This window comes from Anabas testudineus, chromosome 2, assembly GCF_900324465.2.
Source record: "Anabas testudineus chromosome 2, fAnaTes1.2, whole genome shotgun sequence".
Lineage (NCBI taxonomy): Eukaryota > Metazoa > Chordata > Actinopteri > Anabantiformes > Anabantidae > Anabas > Anabas testudineus.
Window position 1 is genome coordinate 7,483,070 of NC_046611.1, and position 25,937 is coordinate 7,509,006.

Consider the following 25,937-nt stretch of genomic DNA (forward strand, 5'->3'; position numbering starts at 1 on the left):
GAATAAGTAGGATGGAGAGGAGGTCCTGTAGCTTCTTCAAAACTGAAGGATGTTTTAGTGTCAAGGTCAACAAGTACAGATACATTGCCTTCTTGTTTCTGATTCTGAGACAAATGAACCCTGAACAGTTAGTGAAAGTATACAGCTATGGGGAAGCGTAAAGGAAAGAGAGAGTCATTCTCAAACAATCACTTCCCCTATTACTGCAAGAAAACCTGAAAAGATCAGTGAACATTTAGCCTGTTTCTAGTTTCATACTTGAGAGGATGTCAGGCACCACCTGACTACACACGGGTGAAACAAAACAAAAAATGCAAAAATAACACATGAGAGCAGCTTATAAAACATGATAAATACGAGCTCTTTACTTGTACTGATCAGTTATGTCGTTGTAGAATAAGAAATTATTTATCAAACTCCAGGTTTTGTTGCTTCTCTGTGAGTTCAGGATTACTGGGAGTCATTTGAATGTTGGGTTTATTTCCTCAAACACACATAAGTAAGAATATGTTACACTAAGTAATAAACCAAAATAATGTGTTGAAACTAGAACATCCAGTAAAACTGAGCCCTGTTAAAGACATTACCTCAACATTAGGGTATAAGACAGGACCACACTGAAGCTGGCGGCCTGTTTTAAATGGTCTGTGATCCAGCATCGCTTTTGTCCTTGTTGATTAGTAAATGTGTAGTTTGTCTGAGTATAAAGAAGCTTTTAGGGTTGGCCGTGGTGTTGAATGAATGTAACCTCCTCTGTGCTTAATTTTATAAACTCTCCAAGCACTCTATTTTTTTATTACAACCAAAATTTCAACCTAAACTATAGTGACAGAGCAGCTATTGACCATGTTTTTTGTGGGCTGGCCTTGTTACGAGGCACAGGGTCGACTTCAGTGCTACTGATTGGAGCATATTAATGACAGGTAGCAAGCTAGGCTAATGTGCCTCCCCTCATTCCTCGCTAATTCTCATCAAATCTTACTTTTTGTTCGTGCTATTTTAGCACCTGCTGAGTCACTGGCGGCTCCCACACACTCAGTATTGTGTTCATCCTGCTTTTATCAAAGGAGAGGGGTCTGCTTAGCTGTCTGTCTATCATAGATCTATTTGTGGTGATGAGAAATTTATTAAATTTGTCATTAAAAATAAAACAGAACAAATGTACAGAGTCATAGAATAGCACCATAGCTCTGGTGTTGGATTGACTCAGACAGGTTAACACCAAACTGTACCTCAAATGTCTGATATTAATAGTCAGTGTGAGCCAGTGACAAGTAGTTCTTCTGAATTCTGTGTAGGACTGGGTGTTAACTTATGACTCAACAGAGCTACAGGCCTTTACAGCACACACAAAATTAATTCTGTTCTAAATAATTAGGCGAGGAAGTGTGAGGAGAAATAATATTAGTCTCTCCCTTGTTGATGGAAAACGATGTCCTCGCTGCCGTGTCACCGACAGCAATTAGCCAGCAGTTATGGGAGACTGTGGTGGGAGTTTGGAGGAGCGAGCCACGCTGCAGCAAACAGTGTGATCGAGTCCACTGAAAGTGACGAAACGTATCAGACTCCACAATCTGCTGGGGTGTAAATATGTTCACACTGCAGAGAGACGCAGTTGGATCTTTGGTGCACTGCGCGGTTAAAAGCATGTTTGAAAATAACGGAACAAATTTCACTGTTAGATGCTTTATTTATTGCGAGCCAACATGCGTGGAGAGAGGATCAAGGATGATTTTTTTTTTTTACTGTCTCATGCTGAATTTTCAGCTTGATCTCTATATTTAAACTGTTCTTACTGTGGTACAGTTTGTGATTTAAAAACCACAGACTGGTAACCTTTAACATTTCTGTCTTGTTTCCCACACGGGTATTACTCTGGGCATTTCTGTTTGTGTGTTATAGAGAAACTCATGATTCCTTTTACTCGTCAGTATCAAAGGTCCAGAAGTGAACTTTGTCACTGCAGATAGAGCACAGTGCTTTATGGTTTTCATGTTGAATCCCTTTTACTCACTAAAAGGAAACATACTACACAGAGGAACCGTTCTGGTGACAAACAGTTTTTGACATAAAAGGACAGGCTCGTGCACAATGTCAGGATCAGACTGGAACTGCAGTCTCTCTATCATGCATGAATGGGAAGTAAGTTAAAGGAAAAATTTGTTTGTTAAGATATTTATTTATTCATGCATTCTTATGCTTCTATTGCAAATGTTAAAGTACATCCATGAGCTGATTAGCTTAGCTTAGCATAAAGAGTGGAAGTTACCATGCACAGCTGAGAAATAGTCTTGCAACTTGTCTTTTTTTATTTTATACATATTAAATCAAAGAGACATACCTTATTTGTATGCTTTAGAGATGCTAGTAGACAGGTTTTATTGGCTTGTTGCGTTATTATTAATATCTATTGATTGTTGGTTTATATTTACCATTTATACACAAGAGTAGTAGGATAACTCTCCCATCTTAAGTTTGATAATAAGCATATTTCCCAAAAGGTCAGACAATTTCTCTTCTTGTTGTGAAGCTCAAAATATTCCAATCAATAATTCTTGAATGCAGCTTGTAGTGTAGAGGAATAAATGTTATTTTGTGATTCTTAGTCCCCAGATTACGAGCCGACGCTCCCTGTTTCAGAGAAGTCTAATCCCCTGACGCGTGACATCGACCGAGCTTCAGCCTGTTGCGTAGTGAAGATGTTACAGGCATGTGATGCACAGATGTTTCAGGAAGAGGCAGGAAGCAGCTACCAGGTAAATGTCAGGAGTCAGAGTTTTAGATAAACAATCAACTAAGGAAATCATAATTTAAATGTCATTTACAGAGGCTTTTGAGTGACCAAGTAGTGAAAACCATGGTGGAGGTTGCTAAGAGGGTGGAGCTCATTCTCAAGGTGAGACCTGTCTGTCTGACTGTCTGTCTGTTCATCAGTCAGTCAGGTGTGAGGTCACACTGTGTCCTGTGCTTCTTTTACAGGCTCCTGAGGACGGCCTTGTTGTACTGAGTGGTTGTGGGACTTCTGGTCGTCTTGCTTTTCTTACAGCGGTAAATGTCGTCCTGAGAAGCAAATTTCACTTGTTTTTTGGGAAAAAATACTTTCTGTGTTGTATATTTTGTGTATACTGTGTTGTTAGTCAAGCTTTAACAGAGATCTGAGGGAGCAGAAGCAGAGTCCGGTCTATTCCTACATCGTTGCAGGAGGAGACAGGTAGGTCTAGAATTACAGAGTCAGCTTGTTAAATTTATATCTATAAACTCTACCTGCTACCTGTGGCAGCACATCTCTGGCCCCTGTCATTTTCCCCAGAGCACTGTTTTCCTCCCAAGAAGCTCCTGAAGACGACCCCACACTGGGTATGCTCAGTCTGAAGAAGGTCAGGGACATGATGCAAAGTATGGGTGTTTTTCTTTTATCAATGCTCCAACATTTGACCACTGCATATTTTTGGTGCCCTGCAGGTGTGTGAGGGAAAGAAGCGAGTCTTGTTCATTGGTATTTCATGTGGACTATCTGTAAGTCACTATCATTGACCACAATCTGGATTCTGTGTAGGACAAGGTCTTACCTTTGTCAATTTGCAGATAATCTTTTCTGTGCACGTGTGTTGTCTGGACTCTAGGCTCCATTTGTGGCCGGTCAGCTGGACTTCTGCTTACAGGAACCTGACGTTTACACTCCTGTACTCGTTGGCTTTAATCCTGCACATCAGGCTAGGTGTGTATGAGTGTGTACATGCACCTCATCCTGTTCAAAAGTGGCACATTGTACAACAAATAGACAACTAGGGATGACTTTTCCCCTTTGTTTTGCATCAACATAAAACAGTGTGTTCTGAAATGTGTAGGGACGAGCCAATACCTGGCTGCTCATTCACTTTTTACAGTGTGGTGCAAAGGATGCAGGAGCTTGCTAAAAGTCAAAAGGCTTTCCTCATCAACCCAACAGTTGGGGTAAGAACCTCTATTTGTAATAATTGTAATCTAGAACACACTATTTGACTCCTTTAGTAACTGTTCAGGTTGCATTTGTGTCAAGTGTCATAATTTGAATAAAACAGCGTTTATGTACTTTGGCAAATGACTGTGCTTGTGTGTGTGTGTGTGTGTGTGTGTGTGTGTGTGTGTGTGTGTGTGTGTGTGTGTGTGTGTGTGTGTGTGTGTGTGTGTGTGTGTGTGTGTGTGTGTTCAGCCTGAAGCCATCAGTGGCTCTTCCAGGATGAAGGGAGGCAGCGCCACTAAGATTCTCCTGGAGGTTGTCCTCTCGGCTGCTCATGCTGCTACCTTCTCTAACATACCCATCACACGCAAGTAGGCCCGGGCAGAAACTCTGAAAAGCTTTGATAAGACAAATACTAAATATTTAGTATTTGTCTTAGTTCTACATTTATTATTTAGCACATTTAGACATTTTAGGCAAAAGTATCAATCATGTCCGGATGTAAATGAAAACCAGCTTCAAATGTAGAAGAAAAGGTTCTAATATAAAGTTGTTATAATAAACAGGCAAAGTGGATTTAGGGATATATACTTGTACACAGACCACGTCAGACGGCCAGACTAACTTTCTGTTGCTTCTGATCTGTCACACAGTATGTTTACCTCATATCTCTCTCTGAACTAATGATATGCAGTAGATGGAAACACCCAATAATAACAATAATAACAGTGTCTGGATCCAGCTCATTTTAGTATCACATTATAAAACATAGTAGTCTGTGTTTCCTAGAAGATTTTACACATTAAACAGGTTTCAAAACCTGGACAGTGGGTCAGAGATAAACTGTTCTCCATCTGTATTGTTCTTCGTCCTGACCAGTACATCACCTCTCTGCACCATGCGGGCAACATGCAGTTTCCACAGTGATTGTTTGTGTTGAATAATCTGCAGCAAATTTTGTCTAACAGCTGCTTGAAAGATCTGTCTGATCTCTTTTGAAACTTGGTTTTTAACATTACTAGTCACCTGTGCATTTAGTAATATCAGCACTATATATTCACATTATGCTTGTTCCCCATAAACTGCATGAGGATGTTAAAATAGGTTGCATCCTGAGTGCCCTGCATGCAAACCAACAGAGCAACCACAGTATTATTGTTGTGTGCTGCTGACCTCTAGAGGTCAATACAGAAAAGAAACACAGTAAAAAAAACGCAGTTTTTACCAATTACTCTATGTAGTGTATAATACTGTAATCATACAGTAATCAAACTGTATTCATATTCCATACTAGGTTAGGTGTTTGAATACCATTAAACCTTCCAAAGTAGCAGAAATGTTTGATGTTACCTCTTTTGTTTTTCTATCAGCGGCATCCTGCAGCACATTAGAGCATATGGGAAAACTCTGGATATCACATATGCTCAGAGTGAGGGAATAACTGCACTGGTCGAGGCAGCAGGACAAAGGTGAAGCTTCCTGTTTCACTGCAACAATAATGACATTTATAATGTGGATTATCAGCTTCTATAGCACCTAGATTTGACCTGTTCTGAATCCGATAGTCTGCTACAGTTCTGTTCTGTATATGTTTCAGTTTGCAGTGTGGGAGGTCTATATGTTACTTAGGATGGGGCTCCCAGGCTCTGCTGGGCCTGATTGATGCCAGCGAGTGTAACCCCACATTTGGAGCAGGTAAGTGTGATGTGCTCAAAAACAGCAGCAAAACAAAATATGAAAGTCACTTACATCTAAAACCCAGTATGCAGTACATAGAGTATGTTTGTGTGTGTACTTGTATTTGTGTATGTACGTATATTTGTGTGGTCTTTGTGTGTGTCAGACTACGACGACGTGCGAGGCTTCACCAGCGGAGGCTACAGAGAGCTGAACAACAGTGATGGCCCCTTAACTTCACTGGTGTGTGAAGGGAAACAATAAATTAGCGTCTGTTTAATTTGAATTAATGAACAATGAAGTAAGATAAAGTAATTACTGCAAACAAAGACTTTAACCATTGTATGGTGTTTAACAATGACATACAGACTCTGCTGATTTAATGTTTCTTCTACAGACGTACTATTAGTGCTCATAACATGAACATTTCATTTCTGTTTCTTGTCTATGAGGCCTTAAAAAGTCTAAAAACACTGTACAAGGCCTGACAAAGTATTAAAATGTCTGAAATCCAGGAAAAGCCAATTAAAACGACATCCAGCTTTTTTTACACTGTATAATGACACATTGGTCTCTTTGGTGTGTGACTTGCAGATCAACCGAGAACAGGATTAATATAAAATACACCCTGATGTACCTGCTTTATGAAACACAGTTGTACTTAATACCAAGATTTTATTAATCTGCTTTAGTCTGTTTTATTTTACTGTCGGTAGGTCTCTTAATTTAGTCTTCAGTTCTTCTCAGTCGCACTTTTTTGACATTTTGCTATTACTTTTTTATTCATATTCTATATTTCACCATGCAGTGAGTTATTCTTGTCACTCTCTACTGTGCTGTTGTTTCTTTCTGGGGAGTGAAGAGACCACAGACTTTAAACATCGCTATTCCAACCATAGAAATGCTGAAAACCTGTATCATAGCCCTTTATATCAGCACAGTGCAGAGAATTTCTAAAGAGATTATTGTGATTGAGATGTGTCTGGTATTCCAGTGTTAGCTGTTAGCTTGCTAGCTGCAACTAGCCATGCAAGTAGACCCTACCAACCACCACTTGCTGTAACTGACAAGGATGGATCCTGCAGTTGTTACTTTCATCCAGAAAACATACCTCTCTTACTATAATATTCTGTATAAATAATACATTTTATTTCTTTCCTTTAGGGTCCCGCGTTTGGCATCTCACATGAGGACTTTCTGCATGTGGTTCTGCCCAATCTTAATGACCAGGACACAGTTCTGCTTATTTACACACACTCTGGTGAGACTTTTTATTTTATTCTGTCCAGATAAAATCAGCACGTCTCAAAAGCTTCTCTCCACAGACGATGTCAGTGAAGTGGTGAAGTTGGCACGGAGGGTGAGAGAGAAGACGTGTAACCTCCACGCTGTTTATCATCAGACTGACGGAAACACTGCAGCATCTGTACAACAGGTATCTATCTATCTATCTATCTATCTATCTATCTATCTATCTATCTATCTATCTATCTATCTATCTATCTGTCTGTCTATCTATCTATCTATCTATCTATCTATCTATCTATCTATCTATCTATCTGTCTGTCTATCTGTCTGTCTGTCTATCTATCTATCTATCTGTTTTTGCAGGAGGACATTAATAGGCTGTGTTTATCTACACTACAACTCACATGGCCGTCACCTGATTCAGGGAGAGTACTAGACATGGTAAAACACACACATGGACACACACACGGTGATTCAGTGACTCAGTGGAGATGATAAATAACCGTTTTAACACATTTACTCTCTTGCTATTTGTCTTCCACAGAGTATTTGGCAGAGCTACATGAATGAAAATGTTAAATGTGAAAGGACTAATTTTATCTTCATTGATTTTTTGCATCATGGGTTATATTTTATGCTTTCACTGCTTCCCCTAAGTCCAGGTTATGTAAAAACATGGGAAAGAAAGTCAGTTCCTTCTTGCTCTCAGCAGTGGGAGCTGTCCACTAAGCTGGTGCTGAACGCTGTGAGCACCGGAGCTCACGTCTTAAAGGGGAAGATTTTCCAGAACCACATGATCGACGTGCAGGTCACCAACAGCAAACTGTACCACAGGGCCACACGTTTACTCCAGGTATATAAAATAAAACCATTTGAGGTTTTGACTATGACTAGAAACAATGGAATGACCATAAACTGACATGCAGTGGAAGAAAGTTTTCTGGCCCTGGCCTCAGATTATTCTCTGATTTTGTGTTTAATTAACAATTAATTTGTGTATGTGAACCTGTTTTTGTGCCGTAACTTGATCCTCTGCAGTAGGACAACGGTAAATAAAGGTTCATCCTTTGCATAAAGAAAACTCAGAAGAGTATGAAGGTAAACACTTATTAAATCATAGATGAATATAGGTGATCTCTCATCCTCCTTGCAGAAGCTGTCTGGCTGTTCTGCGTCACAGTGTGAGGAAGCGCTTCTGAAGGCCGTCTACCAAGTTGACGAGCTGTCAATGACCATTACATCCTCTGCTATTACCATACACACACACACTGCCAGAAACAGGACCAAGGTAAGGAGGCAGTAACCTGCATGAGGTTCAGTGACGTAGACTTGTTGTGATAAATCTGGTCTATGTGCAGGTGGTCCCTCTGGCGTTGGTCTGCCTGCTGACTGGTTGCTCTCTCATGGAGGCGAAGTCTCATTTGGAGCAGCGGCCCATTGTAAGGGAGGCTGTGGCTGTGACAATGATGTCATTGTCAAACTCAGTCGCTACTCACATTTAGCACATTCATTATGTAAACCCAAAATGCACTATTCTGTTTTGAGGTATTAGTTAGCATTTTGTTATCAGAAGCCGGAGGTCTGTTCATAATGATCTGCAGATACACTTTGTGCATCTCAGATAATTCAGACAACAGTGTTTAGAAATGAGTTGTTAAAAAATGCACAATAAAATCTGAAACAACACAGTGATTTTGTGATAGGAAGACTTTTGTATTTCTTTGTATTTTATTTGATTATGTTATAAATGTGAGTTGAATTGGGTGGAACTGCAAATCTTGCACATCAATATACCTTTAATAATCCAAAACCTCTGTAAAGACATGAGGCATTTGAGTTTTTGATGTAAAAATAAACTGCAAAAGTTATTGAGTGTCTGAGTTTTCTCCCTTTGTTTTGTAGCAGTCTTCTGCAGCTACAGACTCAGCTGTATTTCTCAGCATGATGTAAGTCAACCTCAATCCCTGCACAGCTCAAAACGCGCACACACACACGCACACGCACATGTGCTGGATTAGAGTGACGTGTGGGTGCATCTTGAGAGAAGTTGAGCAGCTTTGGAAACACCTTTGGAGCAGAGCCAAACACAGCAGGAAAGCACAGAGCAAAGTCAGGAAGGTAAAGTGGACATCAGATCTGGAAAAGCACAAACAGTAATACCAGCATTTATAAGAACACCTCTGAGGTAATAGTAATAGCTGATGTAATGTCCTTCAGGTGTTCACCCAGACTCTCATTTACTGCACCCCTGTGTGGGTATCTATCTATGCATGCAGGATGTTTTGCTTTTATTTGCTTAGAGGTTCAGATTTCTGCTCCTGCCAACATGATACAAGGGAAGTGAACAGAATTTTATTTGTGGTACTGACGTCCTTCAAACATCATATTTAAAAAACTCAATAGCAGCATCTCTTATCACTGCCACAGATAATCCCCAGAGCTCACTGTCAAGGATTTTTGTAAGGGCAACTTTTCAGCAGAAAACCTTTTAATTGAAAACCGTACAGTACCAGAAATAGATTTCCATTTGTAGCTTGACGTGAAATAATGTTAGAATCACATTAATTAAACCAATGGAGGAAGGTTTTAATTTAAACACTCTCAGGTGAAATAATGTGAAAATCACCAACTTGTGCATTTATTTTATTTATATCAGTATAATTACATTAATGTTTCATTAGCTCTAAACACATGATGATTGATTGATGGACAGCCAAACCGACCAACAGCAGCATAGGCACACTCCCCCTCTTGGTACCACAAATTGGAGGCATTTGTCAAACTAAGGAATAAATGATTTATGTTTTACACAGTCCTGAACCCACACAGTTAAAGAGTGAACCTGGAGTCCAGCTCACTCAGCTTGGATTGGGTCACATCAGATATAATTATTCCTTAAAGGGTCTTACAAAGTATATTTTTTCAGCATTTTAAAGAGCAGCTTCAATCCAGGCTCTTTAAAGGACTCTCTGCTGGAGTGCCCTTGACAGAAAGAAACAAAAGACAGCCACTTAACAGAACTCTCCCCCTCCGTGTCTGTCGATCTACCTTCATATAACCATAGATACAGTAAGGCATCAGTAACACGCTTCATTGTGTTGTTCCAAATGGTTGGTTATGCAAAACCCACCTGAATCTACAGGTCGCAACACACATCTAAGAAACGCTCTGAAATGTACAGTAAGCGTCAGACTTGTCTCCTGGCGTTCAATGTGGAGTGTAGAGTGTATACAAAAAAAATGTATACTTAAATAATTGGACTATATAAGTGTAACCAGGTACAGCTGCTGGAACACATTTACATGCTTAAAGGGGAAACGCATCCTGCGTGTTAAAAATACAAAAATCAAATATAAAGCCGCTAAAATACAGTTTGTGATTTGCTCCGTGTTTACCTCTGTTGTCCATGTTTATGCTAAGCTAAGGTAACTGTCTTATGGCTTTAGTTATATATTTTAGTTACAGATACAGTATTTGTATCTATGTTTAAATAAGAAGGTGTTTTCCCAAAATGTCCAACTATTTCTTTAAGGTAATGAGATTAAATCGCACCGCTTGAGTAGATTTAAACTGACAACTGATTAAAGCAGGTTGTTGAGTAATAGTTTGGAGATGACCTTTCAACAACAAACTGGCTGTCCAAATCCCTGAGAATCCAGCAAAGTCCAAAAAAACCAACAAGACAAAGAAATTAACTGACAAATACAATAAAAACAAAGTATTGATACACGGTTGTGTCAAACAGTCTTGAACAGCAACTAACATCAAACTGATTTTAGAGGTATATTAATGTCTTTCTGATTTAATAAATCAGTAAACCTGGGTTACACTGATCACAAACAGCTGGCAAAGATGCTTTTTGTTCGAAAAATATACTGTGGACATATCCTTTCATATGTACACTTTACTTCAAAAATATACAATTAACAATAACAAATATAATTCATACGTTTAAATAGAACAAGTGGTTTCAAGTTTCAAGAATCTATGCTGTCTGCTCGTAAATCGAATCTGGATTTGTAAAGTGCTTCAAGTGTTCCCGCCTCTGTTTTTGGTTTCAGTTTTCTACACATACAGTCTCTGAATGGAACAGCAAAGGTTTTGGGGTGTTATTCTCTTCTTAGGTGTGAATTCACACAACTAGCACACGACTCACAGTTTTGGTCTCTGAGTGAGTTAAAAGTCATCCACTCTCTTTGGGTTTGTGCCGTCTGATCCTGCCTGGGGACCGGCTCCTCCCCTGGCCTCTACCAGCACCGGCGGACACACCTGCAGCCATTTTGGGCACTTCGATGGAGTTTTGGATTGAATCAGTATCGATGTCCTCCAGGGAGCCGGGCTGGGACTCCACAGATGTTCGGGTGAACTGATGGAGGAGAGCAGCATCCTCCTTTTTGTTGCTGTTCAGCTCCTCATCTTCCTCCTCAGGCTTGAACTCCTGCACAGCATCTTCCACAACCTCCTCCTCATCTCCACATCCTCCTTCCTCCTCCTCCTTGTCTCCTGTGACTCCAGCACCTTCACGTCCTGATTCGTCTGCACTGGTTTCACTTGCACGTTTGCAGTCGGTGTCTGAGTCTTCGGCGTCGGCCTCCTCTCCCTCAGTCACACAGACGGCTGGAGTTGCCCCCTGGCCCAGAGGGATAAACAACATAACAGTAAATTATCAAATTAGCTGGGTAGCGCTGGGGAAGCTAAGTGTCACTAATTGCAGCTACAAATGAGTCCAGGAAGGCTGCAGAGAGAAACGAAATACCTCAACTGGTTTAAATTCCTGTTTGTGTTTGTGTGAATCTAAGGCTCCGTAAAACATACTGATTTTCTTAAACAGTTGGTGAGTGACAATAACAGCAGACGTCCTCGGTGGAAGCACTGAGTTGCTGCCAAACAAAACAGATTTGTTCATTCTGTATAATTGGATAGCAAGATTATCTTTTCCCACAGGCTTGGAATTAGTGGCGAGGCTGCAGTAGGTCAGATTCCTCTGTGAGCTACAGTAGACTTTAACCCTGCGGTCACGTCCAGGCGCTCAGTGGTGTTTTAAAATAGAGTGGATGGTGTTCCAGTCAGTGTCTGCCATACAGCTTTTAAACATGCATGTTAAAAATACCTAGCCGTGTAAAAGAAGGGAAAATAATGCTACAAAGGGATGTTAGTCAGTTCTTTTCATGTTAGTATGAGTTGCTAAAATCACTGTCGTGTGCAAATACATCCTCTTAAGATAGTAGGTTTAAATTAATCCATTCATTATTTGGTTATTTTATTTATTATTGTTATTATTTCTGACAATTGTAAAACTATCCATCCACGATTTGCATTTTATTATCACATTTTGAGTAATAAATTGACCTTTTACCCAGTGTTTGTGTAAAACTTGCATCTGATCACGTCCTTACGTGTCTGAAATATTCTCTATAATCATCAACAATTCATCAGTCATTATGTTAATTGACTGATTTTTTGACAGCTCCCACTTGTTCTTGTGCTCATGTTTAAATACATTGCGCTTATATCCAGTTTACCTGTGTTGGTGAGGCTCCTTCCACCTCTGACACCTCCCCTTCCTGCTCCTCGGTCTCTCCTCCCTTTCCGTCTTCGTGAGACTCCCCCTTCTCCCTCGTCCTCATCCTCAGCCTCTGCAGAAGTGCTGACGTTTCCCTCTGCAAACTCTTCCACCAGTGTTGATTCTTCATTTGCTGTATTCTTTGCAGCACTGTCATCCTCTGTCTCCCCAGACACTTCTTCCTCTCCACTTTCTCTGCCTGTCGTTTCTGCCCCCTCCTCCTCCTCCACCTCCTCCTCCTCTTCACCCTCCCCATGATCAGTGATTTCTTCTTCACCTCCTGTTGCCTCTTTCACCGTCTCCTTGTCACTCTCTTCTTCTCCAGTTCCTGTCTCTTCCTCATAGTCTTCCTCCCCCGTTCTCTCCTCATCATCTGCCGTTTCATCCTCACCTGTTTTGTTGCTAGTGTCCTCAGCCTCTTCTTCTATTTCTCCATCTCCCTCTTCTGCTTTTTCGCTCTCCTCATCATTTCTGGCAGTATGGCACTGGCATTCTGCCTCTTCTTCTTCTTCCTCCTCCTCCAGCTCTTCATTTTCTGATGCCTCATCTTCCTGAACTCCCTCGCCTCCTGTTCCACCCTCATCCTGCTCCTCTTCCTCTACACTATTTCCCTCCTTTTCAGCGACTACCTCCTCCTCTTCTCCTGCCTCACTGCCATCTTTTGCTTGTTCTGCCTTCTCACCTTCTTCTGAAGTTGTCTCCTCTAAAACATCAGCTTTGACATCCTCTTTGGTTTCATCTTCCTCCTCTTCCTCCTGCACTACCTCTAAGTTCCTTTCCTCCTCATCATCGTCCACCTCTTCAGGTTGGGGTACAGCAGCAGGTGATGGACTTTTCTTCAGCTGGAGTATCTTAAGGAGATCAAACTCCATCATCACTGGTGCTTCAGCGGCCATTGGGTTAGTTTTGAGAGGCCGGGCGGCCATTTTCTTGCGGACACAAGCATCACAGGGGCAGTATTCATCATCACTTCGCTGGTCGCTGAAATCACCCACCGTGTCTTCATCGCTGACGGAGTCAGCGGTTTTCACAGATTGATTCTTCATGACCTGAAACAGATTAAACATTGAACATCTTTCTGCCACTCAAGCTTTAATATCTTACAAGGTGTACAGCAAATACAACTTGTGGTGGACTTACTTTTAACATGCGACGTCTTTTCTCTGTCATGGTGGACTCCCTGGAGAGGTTTCCTCCTGGCGGTGGTCGAGGTGACCGCCCTAATTTGCCTGCACGACTCTGAATCTTCCTCATCTCACGTTCAATACTGTTCTGGATGCGCTGACTCACCTCGTCCCTCAGATCCTTAATCATCGTGTTGAGGATGAGGTTGTCGTCCAGGTCCCAGCGAACTTTAAACTCTGCCATTGCATCAACGTAGTGGTTTATGAACTGCTTCTCTATCTTCTTCAGAAGGTGCAGGACCCACACTGGATCGGGGTCTTGAGATAATCTTTTGGTCAAAGGTGCTCGTAGGACAGTTGGAGGTGTGCCTGAGCTGGTGTCCTCCAGCGTCTCTTGCTCGTTGTCAGTGGGGGATTTGGAACTGTCATTGGCAGAGCTCTTGTCTGACGATGAGGGTTTATCATCAGGTTTTGGTCCATCTAGACTTGGAGGGACTGTACTCTGCTCTTCACTTTCTACAGGTTCCTCTACTATGTCTGTTGTAGCTTGCTCTGTGGACGTCTCCCCTGGTTCTACCTCGATCTCCTTGTCTCCTTCCTCTGCGTTTCCTTCTTCCTCCTCTTCTACAGCCTTCTCTGCTCCCTCATCCTCATGTATAGATTCTGTCTCTTTTGGGGGTGTTTCATCTTCTCCTTGATTCACGTTCTCTTTTGCTGATCCACCCGAGCCGCTGCTCATATCCACCCCCGACGAGGACCTCGGTGGAGTCACCTGCTCTCCGCCACCATCCTTGGCCTCCTTGGCCTCAACCGCCTGGGGTTCAGTGAGCCAGAGGGACTGAAGAATGGCCATGATGTCCTCATACTGCTGGGGGCACTGCTTCTGTTGGTCATAACCAGGGCTCACTGCAGGCTCAATGAGCTGGAGCTGTGCCAGACAGTCCAAGAGCCCCCTGGCTGATGTGCTCAGTCTGCGACCATAAACTGGAGACACCTACAGAAAACAGCATACGTAGAATTGTCCAATGTTACATACATAATGCTGACTGACTTCCACTCTACATCTATGTACATCAGCTATTCTTATGGAGTTGTTAACATGACCTAAGACATAAATGCAATTGAGAAAAAAACTCACTGCTTTACCTCAGGCATGCTGCGACACCGACCCAGAGAAGAGCTCAGGAGAACCTTCATCACGGCTGCAGATGAATGCCAGTTCCTAGGCAGAGATTCCCCAGTCAATAACAGAGTGTTGGGGCCAGATGCAGTACCCACTGCATCCCCTGGAGCTGGATCTGAACTAATCTCCTCCACTGCTGCATCACTTTTAGCCTCTGTCTCTTTCTCTTCTTCCTCCTGAGCCTCAGTTTTCTCCTCTTTGTCCAAAGGATCACCTTCAGGAGCCTCCTCCTCCTTTACTGCCTCCTCTGAAGGAAGAGGTTTCTCTTCCACCTCCTTTTCCTGCTCCAGCTCATTCAGCTCGTCGTCAAGTGTGAGCATGCTGGTGTTAGCTGGGATGTTCCGCAGCCAGTCACTGACAACGTCATTAGGTGACGCGTTGGGCAGACAGGCAGGTGTTAGTTCCTCTACCACATCCTTCTGCTTCCTGCTTCTATGACACCTGGCACTTTTCTCACTCCTTCCCTTGTCGCTGCACTTGCTGGCTTTTGACTGGCAGCTGCGTGGACGTGCAGCAGCCAGGGTTTCCTTCAGCAGGTCAGCGGCAGACAGAGAGTGTGACAGGGTGCTTTCACTACATGTTTCCACTTTGCTTGAGGATTTGACAGGTGTTTCTTTCTTTTGAGAACTGGATGTTTTGATACTACCACTGCAGCTTTCTGCATTGGATTTGGACTTGTGACCCGCTCCTTTGCTTTGCTTTGATTGAGCTGAAGCTGCAGACTCAGGCCTGAGGCAACAGGGACTCTTGTTGCCTGTGATATCTTCTGCCTCACTGCCTCGTTTGCCAGCCTGGTTTTCAGTGCCATTATTTTCTGAATCTTCAGCAGCTACATTGGCATTTTTAGGACCGACACTGTCCTCATGGGTGTCCAGGTTGCTGGCTTTTGTGCTCGAGGAAGACTTAACACTTGCTGTTTCAAGGTCATTTCCTGCTTTGGCTGGGCTGGAACGAGCGCGTCCCTCTTTAGACTTACTGTCAGGTATTTGAGTTGCTGCTTTGACACTATATTTACAAGAAGATTTGTGAGACTTGCTGCTTTTGGTTGAATTTGCACTAGTAGATCTTTTTGTTTTGTGTTCTAAACCTTTTTCACCTTCATCTTTACCGTCTCCTGGAGTTTCAATAGTGGGAATATCGACTGCTGGTGCATTGTGGGGCAAAGTGCATTTACTGTCATTATCATTGGAGATTGTGAACCCTGTTCCCTCTACGTCTTCCTTAACAGCGGACTCCTCTGGGCTTTTGGGGACATCAGGACACTTCCCTCTGCCCTTAAAAGAAACACTGGACTTGCCACTGTCTGATTCAGCTGTTTCTTTGTCTTCTGGCAAGACGAGAGAGACTGACCCTGATGAGTTTCGACTCAGTGGTTGCTCTGTGCCTCCTGATTCTCTCCTCTGTCTGTTGGACGAGGATGACTTGATGCTGGCTGCTCGCTCAGATGCTTCCTCTTTCTTCTGCTCCTCATTCTCTTCCTTATCCGTCACCTGTTTCACTTTAGCGTCCTTGTCTTTCTTTCCTGAGGATGCACCACAGCGACATCTGGACCTGCCAGATTTAGCAGAGGTTGTGGAGTGAACTGACAAGGCACTGGGCCCTCTTTTTTCTCCACCAGGCAACAACTGCTGCACAGGTGATTGAGTACTTCTAGGTGATGCAGCTGGGGTTTTGGGAGAGTGGGTCCGTGGGGAACGGGCCCCCTTTGGTGAGAGCATTTGGCCATTAGAGTCTTCAACGACCTTTATATCTGCATCTGCAGCAGCATCAGCTGTTTCACTCTGATTGGACTTATGAGATAAAGAGGAAACATTTGATTTTACTGATGCAGCGCTTGGTGCTCTCTCTGTTGTCTCATTTCCCTCCTCATCAAACCCATCTGGCGTTTTAATGGTGACAACATTACGACTTGGTGACGCCACTTTGAGAGTCTTTCTAGTATGTGACTTTGATTTTGACTTCACAGACAGACAGTCTTCTTTGGTCTCATTAGAAGGAACATCAGTTTCAGAAGTATGTGATTTCCCTGACATTGCACTGGGGGTTCTGTCCACCATGCCATCCACCTCTGTCGTTGTATGGCGAGACTGTGCAGAGACAGCTGATGTACCAGATAATGCACTGGCAGCCCGGCCCTCAGTGTTTTCACCATCACCTGTATAGTCTTCTGCTTCTGTGTTGCTATTACATTTAGAAGACCCACCACTGGCTGCCCTTTCTTCTTTTTCGGATTTGGTAGACATTACACTTTCAGGCCTCTGCTGTGTTTCCACTTCTACAAGGTTGTTTTCTTCCTCCTCAGCCTCCCCTGCTAGCTTTAAGCTCGGCGATGCCGCAGCTTTACTGCCATTACAGTCAGACTTGCATGACTTAGAAGATTTAATAGACACATTAGATTTCACTGATCTGGCTGACATTCCACTTGCTGCCCTTTCTTCTTCATCTCTTTCAGCCTCTGACCTGGGAGAAAGTGCCCTCTCAGAAGCTTTGGCTGACTTATGGGATTTGTTAGACTTGACAGACAGATTGGACTTGGCTGACATGGCACTTGCTGCTCTCTCCTCCACCTCTGTTCCTCCTTCCTGTCCTGTTTCTTGTGTGACAGCTACCTTAGCACGTGGAGATTCTGCTTTCACACAATGGCTACAAGTGGACCTATGAGAGGTGCCAGACTTTGCTGTAACAGTTGATTTAACTGAGAGTTTACTTTCTGGTCTTTCTGCCTTCACAGATTTTGCTGAAGCTCTTGATTTAACAGAAAGGCTACTAGGAGCTCTTTTGTTTATGTCACCCTGCTCTTCTGTGACTGTATTGTCAGTTGGGGAGGCGACCTTTGAACTTAACTCACAGTCGGACTTATGAGACTTGACTGAAGCACCAGACTTGGCAGACAAGGAGCTGACTGCTCTCTCTACAGCATTCTCTCCCTCTGCTTCCTCTCTTGTTCTGATGTCAGGAGCTTCAGCTGTGCCACTGCAGTTGGACTTGTGAGACTTGCTGGACTTGGCAGACAGGTTGGACTGAGCAGACATAGCACTGGGACTTCTCTCCTCCTCTTTTTCAGTTGTGACTCCAGAGGCACCATTGCAGCCAGACTTGTGTGATCGATTGGACCTGTGACTTGTAGCTGAGGTGGCACTAGGAGCTCTTTCTTTCTCATTGGATATTCTTGACATGGCACTGGATGCTCTACCCTCCAGGCCATTTGTTAAGCACCCATGATTGGTGAGATTGGTTTTGTTGGATTGTGTTGACACAGCTGAATCATCTGAGCCATCATCATCACTGCCATTTTTGCCATTGTCTTGGTTGGACACAGGTGAAGCAGGGTTTGGAGAGGCTTGGTGCGAACGATGGGACCTCTGTGATGTTCTACTGCTGACTCTAAGCTTGCAGCCGCCACAAACACGGCACACACTGGATGCCCCCGACTTCTGAGAGCCTGCTGAAAGCGCTGTGCTACCAGAAAAGCAACTAACAACTCTCTTTACCTCTTCATCCTCATCATCTGCTGCCCCCTCTTCCTCTGAGTTTGGGATGTTAGCTTTGCTAGACCTGCAAGAGGCTCTGCTCATTTTGGACTTGGAGCTGGACACTCGGCCCACATTATCTGCGCCAGCTGTTGAGTGTGGTGTGGCTGCACTGCAGTGACAGGAAGAAGCGGCAGATACAGCCCTACTTTCTCTTTCTTCCTCGTTGTCATGTGTCATGTTGCTTGTCGGCTTATCATTCAGGTGAGCCTGCGAGGTTGGGGATACAGATGGTTGGCTGCAGTGACAGCACTGTGAGGCGCTTGGTGGTAGTTCATCATCCTCGTCATCCTGATCCTCTCTGAGTGATTGCAGGACATGTGAGGAGCTGCTGACTGCAGACACAGGACGCTCCCCCTCTTCTTCCTCGAGCTCATCCTCGACTGACTTCCTGGTGAGGGGTCGTAGGTTGCTATCCATGGCAGCTACTTCACTGCGACTGCAGCACCGGCTCACCATGCACATCTCTACATGAGTATCTGCTTCTTGCTCCACTTCTACTCTGTGCTCAACGTGCTCTGTCACACACATCTCCTCCTGGACCAGTTGGCTCTTTTCTGAACCCGAGTCTCCTCTGCAGCTGGAGAGCTGTGCTCGGCAGCGCACCACTGTCCTGGAATTACAGGATGAAGAAGAGCTAGAGGAGTGTGTATGTCTCATAACTGTGTGGGTGTGGCTGGATGTATGTGGATGTGGGGGTGGGACAGGAGGCTGTTTGTAGCTGTGTGCAGGGTTTTCCCACAAATCATACTGCACCGCCTGCCTCTGGTAGCAGCAAGGGCAGTGGTTTATCTCCAATGCACGCTGCAGTGGTTGGTTGGAATAGTCTGCACGCTCTGGCTCGAAGGACGTGGAATCAGGGTCAGAACAGCTCTCTGATTGGCCTTGCTGTAGGTAATGGGGCTCAGCCTGACTCAGCGGGCAGGAGTCATTGGTCAGCGATGGAGATTTTTTAATCTGTGTTGACCACTGTAGTGTTTCATCATTGTGGAGGCGAAAACGTACTCTCATCTCTACGGAGAGGCTGCCGTCTTTATTTACGAGCACACGCTTCTCAATGTCGTCATTCATAATAGCAGGCCGGCCCTGGGGACAGGCACTCACACCATTGCCATACGACTTGTCTGAAGACAAAGAGAAACGGGTGGAGCGGTTTGAAGAATCTGAACGAGGGTGGATGATGCTCTTTTTGGTTTCCAGACCAAAGTTAACTGAAAGTTAAATTTAAATTTAATTAGTTCTCATTTTCTTTTAGTTATTTTTAGTTTGTTGTTTAAGTTGAGGTTTGTTTTACACATTTTACATAAAATTACCATTTTTCTTGCTTTCATGTCCTTCACTGTACTCGCTGGCTCTGGACTGAGCTCCATGAGGTGGGGATCTTGCTTCTTGAGTAGCAGGGGATCGGGCCCCATTTCCAGGAGTCCTGGGGCCCAGACCGGGCAGTTTTTCCTCTGAGCTCTTCCTGATAAAGTTTACAAGCATTGGGCTGAAGGCTTCCCGGCCAACACACACCAGCACACTAGGGCAAGTCATCAGGCTCTGCACGCTGTCAATCTGTAAAACCAGGTCACTCAGGTCAGTTGAACTGTGTGCAATGCAAAATGCACTAAATCCACTAAATTATAACTATATTGAAATATAAATCACTTCTTACCCTACGTCCCTCTGCAGTGTACAGTTTGCGGACATGAAACTGCATCACCTCAGACACCTCATCCAGAAAGGCCCTCAGGCTCCTGGTTGACCTCCTGCTCAGCACCACGCTCCTCCTCATCCCTGGTTCACTGTTCTTCACCAGCAGAATCCGTCGCTGCCTGTAAGGCAAGTGGCCCGGTGGAGTTGTGGAAGAGGTTTCAGGACGCTGAGGTCTCTGGTTGTGATGATACCAGTTGCTCGGGCGTTTGCTGGCCAGCTCCATATTGATTGGTTTAGCCTGGCGCCGGTCAGAGCAGAGGTAGCAGCCGCCATCCTGCAGCTGCTCTAGGTGTTTGATGGAGCGGGTGCCACGGGGGGTGGTCACAGTCCGCACGCCAAACGGCAGAGGTACCTGTGGACACACACGTTTGCTGTAAATATATATACTCTATTTATCTGTTTATGTGTAGTCCATATTTTATCGTTGTAAAATTGACATTTCTTAAATTCTAAACTTTGCTTCACTGTAGAAAAAACAGTAAGAAACATTATATATATATACATATCTATTATGTATATATATATATATTTAGATTTAGAGAAAGAAAAAAAGCTAATGCTGTGGTTCAAGTGAAAAGTTGAAAGTACTGAACACCTGCATCTGCACAGTCAGCTTCAAAAGAAAGATCCACACCACAGCTCTGTCACACTGACCTTTTGTGAAAGGTCATCCAGCAGAGCATCAAAGCATTTGAAGCTGCGCTTGTGGACGGCCATCCTGATGCCCCCGAACTGGCTGTCCCCGCTTTTGTAGAAGGTGATCCGCTTGGCTGGGGGAGCTGTGGTCACATGGGCGAGGCGTGAGTTGGAGGGTGGTGGGAACGGGACGGGTGACGTATACTTAGGTGGGGGTCGAGGGTCCCACATCCCTGCCTGGCCTGAGTACATGCTGAAGTTTCACACAAACCTGTGGGATAAACACAGACATGCAACAAGGAAACTGAAAAAGGTGTTGCATAGCAAACAGTTTGCTTGTTTGTTTTTCCATTCATACTGTTGTCATTGTTTTGTGTTAAGTCATTAGCAAGTCATTAAAAAGTTCCCCGCCAATACACATCAAAACTAAAAACTCAATACTCTTATTCTCATTCTCTCAGTCAACTTAATGAGTTCTGTGACCGATTTGGACTTGAACAAAAAGTAGTCACATAATGCAAACTGACCATATATATATATATCAAATGCAGTTACGGAAACATCTAGAGTATAAATAAATGTTCAAGACAGAACTTCCCACAGTGAGCTATATTTGGTGGACAGGCCTAGAACACATCAAGAAATCCTATTTGGAACGGACGGAAAAGTTTCTGTCCTGCACAAACCAGCTTGCATAATGTGCAGTACGTAATACATACTGTTCCAGTTTGTTTTATAACTTCACGGTGTCCTGATCAACACAGTGATGAATAAAAAGTGATTCTTTATCTTTTTGGTTTTGTTGGGTTTTATATGGGTCTGTATCACTGTCTAATCAGACATATGCTGGCGGATCATTCTACTTGTATCAGTATTATAATCACTACAGCAATCAGCCAAGTGTGACAGCTGGTTTCTTATGATCAGTATGATGATAATAATGTTAATAATAACTCTCACTTAGTCTAAGGAAGAGGTGAACGTTATCAGCAGGCTTAGCAGCTTTGAAGTCCCACAAAGCTCGACTTCGGTCCAAACCACTGCTCTTAGCTCTAATCCCTCATCAGCTCTGTGTCTCTTAACAACCTTAGACCTAAAATATCACTGTATTCATTTTAATTGATCCAGACAGTTGAATCCAAACACATAACGTCATGTTAACTATGTCGTTAGTGCTTTACAACAGGTTTGTTTCTTGAATTTTAAATGAGCAATGAGTAAAGTCACAGTCAGTTACAATATCATCATACCAGTCTTGCTCACATGACTATAAATGTATAGTAGGGCTAAAACTAGTGATTGTCTTTATAATCAATTAATCTAATAATATTTTCTGTAATTGTTTCATCTATGATGAGAAAATAAAGAAGTTAATTTCATTTTAACTCATTTACTCATTTTAATCTTCACTTTTTTATCATAAAAAAGCAGCAAACTTTCACATTTGAGTTGAAATTTACACAAACAGATAAAAACAATAATGTAAAAAATAATAAATGAGCAACAGCAGGTTACAGCTGTACAGGATATATAACCACTTAACCACTGACACTAAAAAAACTACCACTTTCGATCACCATAAATCAACCATTTAACCATTTCACACCACTTTACCTCTGCATTTATATCATTATTAGCAGCACTACTCACATATTCAGGAAACATCGTCCAAAGAGATGTGAAAAAGCTGAAGAATAATCTGTGGCTGTCCCTGCAGGGTCCAACTGGTCCAGTCAGACCAGGAGTTTGCACAATGTGACTGAGTGTGTGTGTGTGTGTTTGTGTGTTAGTGTGTGTGTGAGTGTATGTGTGTGTGTGTGTGTGGGCCACTATTGCTGCAGCTTGAGTCATAGACTGAGATGCAGCTACAGCAGAGCCACTGGTTCCACGGTTCTCAGGGTAAAATGGCAGCCGGTAATTGGGAACACAGAGAAGGGAGGGGGCGGATGGAGGGAGGAGAAATGAGGAGAAGAGAGGAGGGGGGAGGACTAAGGATAGAACGAAAAGCCTGCTTAAGAAGAGCGAGAAGGAGGGGGGTTGCTATGGTGAAGCCAAGATGGTGGCGAGACAAGTGATTTTCTTACACGCGCTGCACCTGACCTGAAGAGGTGGCACATGCTAATTTGCTGTTTAGTTTGACCACAGATGGCTGATGTTTAACAACCGTGAGCAGAAAATATAAGTTTGAATTATATTAGTGAAGGTAAACAGTACAGTAGAAGTAGAAAGATGATGATTTTGAGCCTTGTCTTGTACTATGATTCCTTTTCTGTCCTTTTAACACTCACTACCAGACAGAGGATTGTAATTATAGACAATCTGTCTGACAGCAGATCACTGAAAACACCGACTGCTCCTATTGAAATGTGTCATACCAGTTATTATTGGTGGAAAACTGCAGAAAACCAATCATAAGCAAGTCACGTCAGAACAATCAGTATGAGCAAAGACTATTTACAATAATAATGTAACAATGAAGTTATGTGAAAAAGTCACATTTGAGATTTAAAAGTGAAATTATAGCTGTTTTATAAATGTTTAAAATTTAATTTTAGCTATTGCGGAACAGTTGGCAAGCTTTGTAAGTGACTCTAAAATCCTATCTGCTGAGGACACAGATGCATTAAGACCAAACCTGGCGTGGACTTAAGAGGGACATCACCTGTGAGGGATCTGTTGATCACACAGCCAGAGAGAGAGAGAGACAGATCCCCACATCAGTGTCACAGTATTTATTATATATCTGATATATTAGTACTGATGCATCAACATGTGAGAGTTTTTATTGCTGTGGTTGGTCAAACTGCAGCTTGTTCATTTATTTTATCTACTGTAAGGGAAAACAAGTTTACCACCTGTACATTTAAAGCTCATTCTTTGTGGCTTCTCTCTTTACTGTAGAGAAACAAATGAAATCTCACTTTCTGTTCAAGCTTCACGGCTGCACCTCGTGGCCAATAGAGGGAAACATCCACTGCAGGTTTCGCCAACATACTGTGTTAACTGAACTCTGAAGCTGCAATGATGAATCCGGGCATCTCAAGGTGAACAAAAACATCTGCACAATACTGTCGTTTGTGCGTTTGAGAACAACAGGAATCTGTTACTTAGCTACAGGATAAACTGTACGGCCTTGGATAAAGAGGTCGTGTAGTATTGAGTAAATTATTGCATAATTCACATTTATGTAACCCTAGTTTCATCAGTCTGTATCTGCTGCACAGCTCTAATGAGAGACAGCGCAGGTGAGCCTCCGAGAATTCTGGGTAGACAGGAAGTCATGGTTGAGTAGTTCCTGTGCTGACAGGTGCAGGGCGTCAAAGGGAAGTGTCGGCAGCAGGTCCCTGCTGGTGCTAATGGGTATTCCTCACGGATAAATCAAGGCCGTCATCACCCGTCTGTTGTTTTAGGTACTCGTCCTCCCCATGATTCCATGCTGAGCTCTTCCTTTGTGTTTTGGAGTAACTTCATGATGGACCTTACCTTTCTCACTCATCTCTTTAAATTTGAACCAAACTAAGTGAAGTTGTGTCAGAGCTGAATCCTGAATGGTTCAGTCAGCAGGGCGAAGCAGCAGAGAGGAAGGGATTAAACATATGATGTGGCCTACTTCTCAGTCCCTCCTGCTCCCTGTCTCTTATCCCACAAGATAAGCAGGAGTGTGTGACTCACCTCATACTCACAACTGCATCTCAGAATTAGGCCTAGACATAGAAATGTACTGTTTATAAATAAAAATACACTTCTCAGTGTAGTTTAACAGCTGTACACACAGGTGGGATACACACCAAAACACTGACGTCCACTTAGAGTCTCCAACAGCATGGTGTTAGTAAAGGAAGAGATAAGAAATCTTACCTGTATAGTCGCATAACGAGGGAAATAACAGAGGATCAAAAACCGACTTTCAGAAAAAAACAAGGTATGAGAGGCAGGTGTGGCTGGACCATCAGTGAGCAGGGACCGAGGTGTGCACCGCTCCGTCTGACATATGCTGCGCGTCCACTTTCCTCCGGAGATAAGAGGCGCATGTTCAGACGCGTCAAGACAGCGGGTAGAGACGGGGCCCCGACGGAAATACGGTGATTGGATTTTCAAATTAATGCGACTAGTCAGTGCATTTTTACTTGATATCCTAACATCAGTGTCAGAAATTCTGAAACAATGTGACAAATAATTTTATCATAATTATAAAGTCACCCAGAGTCGTGCTCATTCAAAATAATTAATTTATTAATTAATAATATTAATTTATTATTAAAGATAATAAATGTATCTTTAAAAGTGAAATGTCTTATTTTTGAATGTATTTATTATTATTAATTTATTAAGTAATTTTCAGGAATTTAAATTGTTCTCACAACCACGATGTACGAATAAAATGATGATTTCCCTTATAAAAGCAAGAAGGATCTATAGAAATTGTTGTTATAATTTGGAAAGACAATTTTAAGGAAGCCACTATTACAATTTAAGTTGCTTTGCTTTAGAAAAATGACCAGAAATATACGTTTATTTTCCACAAATAACAACTTTTAATAGTAAACTTATAATACTTTTTGCCCCCCTTGTGGGAACCGTACATACAGTAGTTGTAAATGTATATTTATATTGTATATACTGCATACATATTAATTAGCCTTCATTATAAGACATTTTCTTGTGTAAAGTTTTCTAATATCATTATTTTATTTCCGACTGAAACATGTGTACAATTTAATTTGAAAAATAACCAATACAATTAATTTTAGTTAATCATTTTTAGTTTTAGTTTTAAAATGCACAACCGGAAGAGGTAGGCTTTAGTTGTTATGAATCGCTTTATCTTTCCTTCTGGCATCTCCTCCGCTTTATTTGTTGAAGAGCTGGACGAGGTGGAGAGTGGACGGGTTTCTGGTGGACGAGGAGTGGGATTCGTGTAAAAGAGGATTAGACCTGCCTGAGCCATCTGTGGCCCCGGACTGACAAGCCTCGTTACATGATTAGTTATCAGCTCATGAGGTCTGACTGAGGAGAAACATACTGCTCCTTCTACCTTTGACATTAATTAAGTCCATAATAAACAATCAACAAAACATCAGAAACAATAAATGTAAGATAAACTCATGAAACTAATACATTTTATTATTTAATAATATTTTATAAACAACTTGTGACTTCAAAATAGCAATACAGACTACTATTAGTTTTACTTTATAGTATTAAAACAACAGAAAACTAAAAATAAAACTAATCAACAGGAACTCCCGACATTCCATCAGCCACTCTACGTCGTACGTGCACCGTACGCGTAACTGACGTCATTGCGCTGATAGCGTAGCAGCGTCCGTCTCCCGTA

General features: G+C 42.6%; 2 protein-coding genes across 2 annotated transcripts; one reads left to right on the forward strand and one right to left on the reverse strand.

Annotated features, from left to right (window-relative positions):
* Positions 1-2,091: 2,091 nt before the first annotated feature.
* On the forward strand, positions 2,092-8,582 carry gckr (glucokinase (hexokinase 4) regulator). Its single transcript, XM_026363288.1, has 19 exons — positions 2,092-2,142; positions 2,607-2,756; positions 2,828-2,896; positions 2,980-3,048; positions 3,138-3,211; positions 3,311-3,377; positions 3,463-3,516; positions 3,624-3,718; positions 3,849-3,954; positions 4,193-4,311; positions 5,311-5,409; positions 5,538-5,635; positions 5,784-5,860; positions 6,782-6,878; positions 6,943-7,052; positions 7,229-7,306; positions 7,578-7,718; positions 8,019-8,153; positions 8,224-8,582. Exons 1-19 carry the CDS (start codon positions 2,092-2,094, stop codon positions 8,365-8,367), a joined length of 1,833 nt encoding a protein of 610 aa, XP_026219073.1. The 3' UTR covers positions 8,368-8,582.
* Positions 8,583-11,048: 2,466 nt separating this feature from the next.
* rp1l1a (rp1 like 1a) lies at positions 11,049-20,851 on the reverse strand. Its single transcript, XM_026363370.1, is given in 8 exon segments — positions 11,049-11,495; positions 12,388-12,459; positions 12,461-13,477; positions 13,569-14,546; positions 14,699-19,476; positions 19,579-19,822; positions 19,923-20,315; positions 20,618-20,851. Coding segments are annotated over 8 exon segments (8,163 nt in total).
* Between the last annotated feature and the right edge of the window lie 5,086 nt (positions 20,852-25,937).

Excerpts from the sequence above, each read along its gene's own strand:
- gckr (XM_026363288.1), top strand. The coding sequence starts at position 2,092 with ATGTCAGGATCAGACTGGAACTGCAGTCTCTCTATCATGCATGAATGG. Across the intron at positions 3,719-3,848 it reads AATCCTGCACATCAGGCTAG|GGACGAGCCAATACCTGGCT; the intron begins GTGTGTATGAGT and ends TGAAATGTGTAG. Across the intron at positions 5,410-5,537 it reads GTCGAGGCAGCAGGACAAAG|TTTGCAGTGTGGGAGGTCTA; the intron begins GTGAAGCTTCCT and ends TATATGTTTCAG.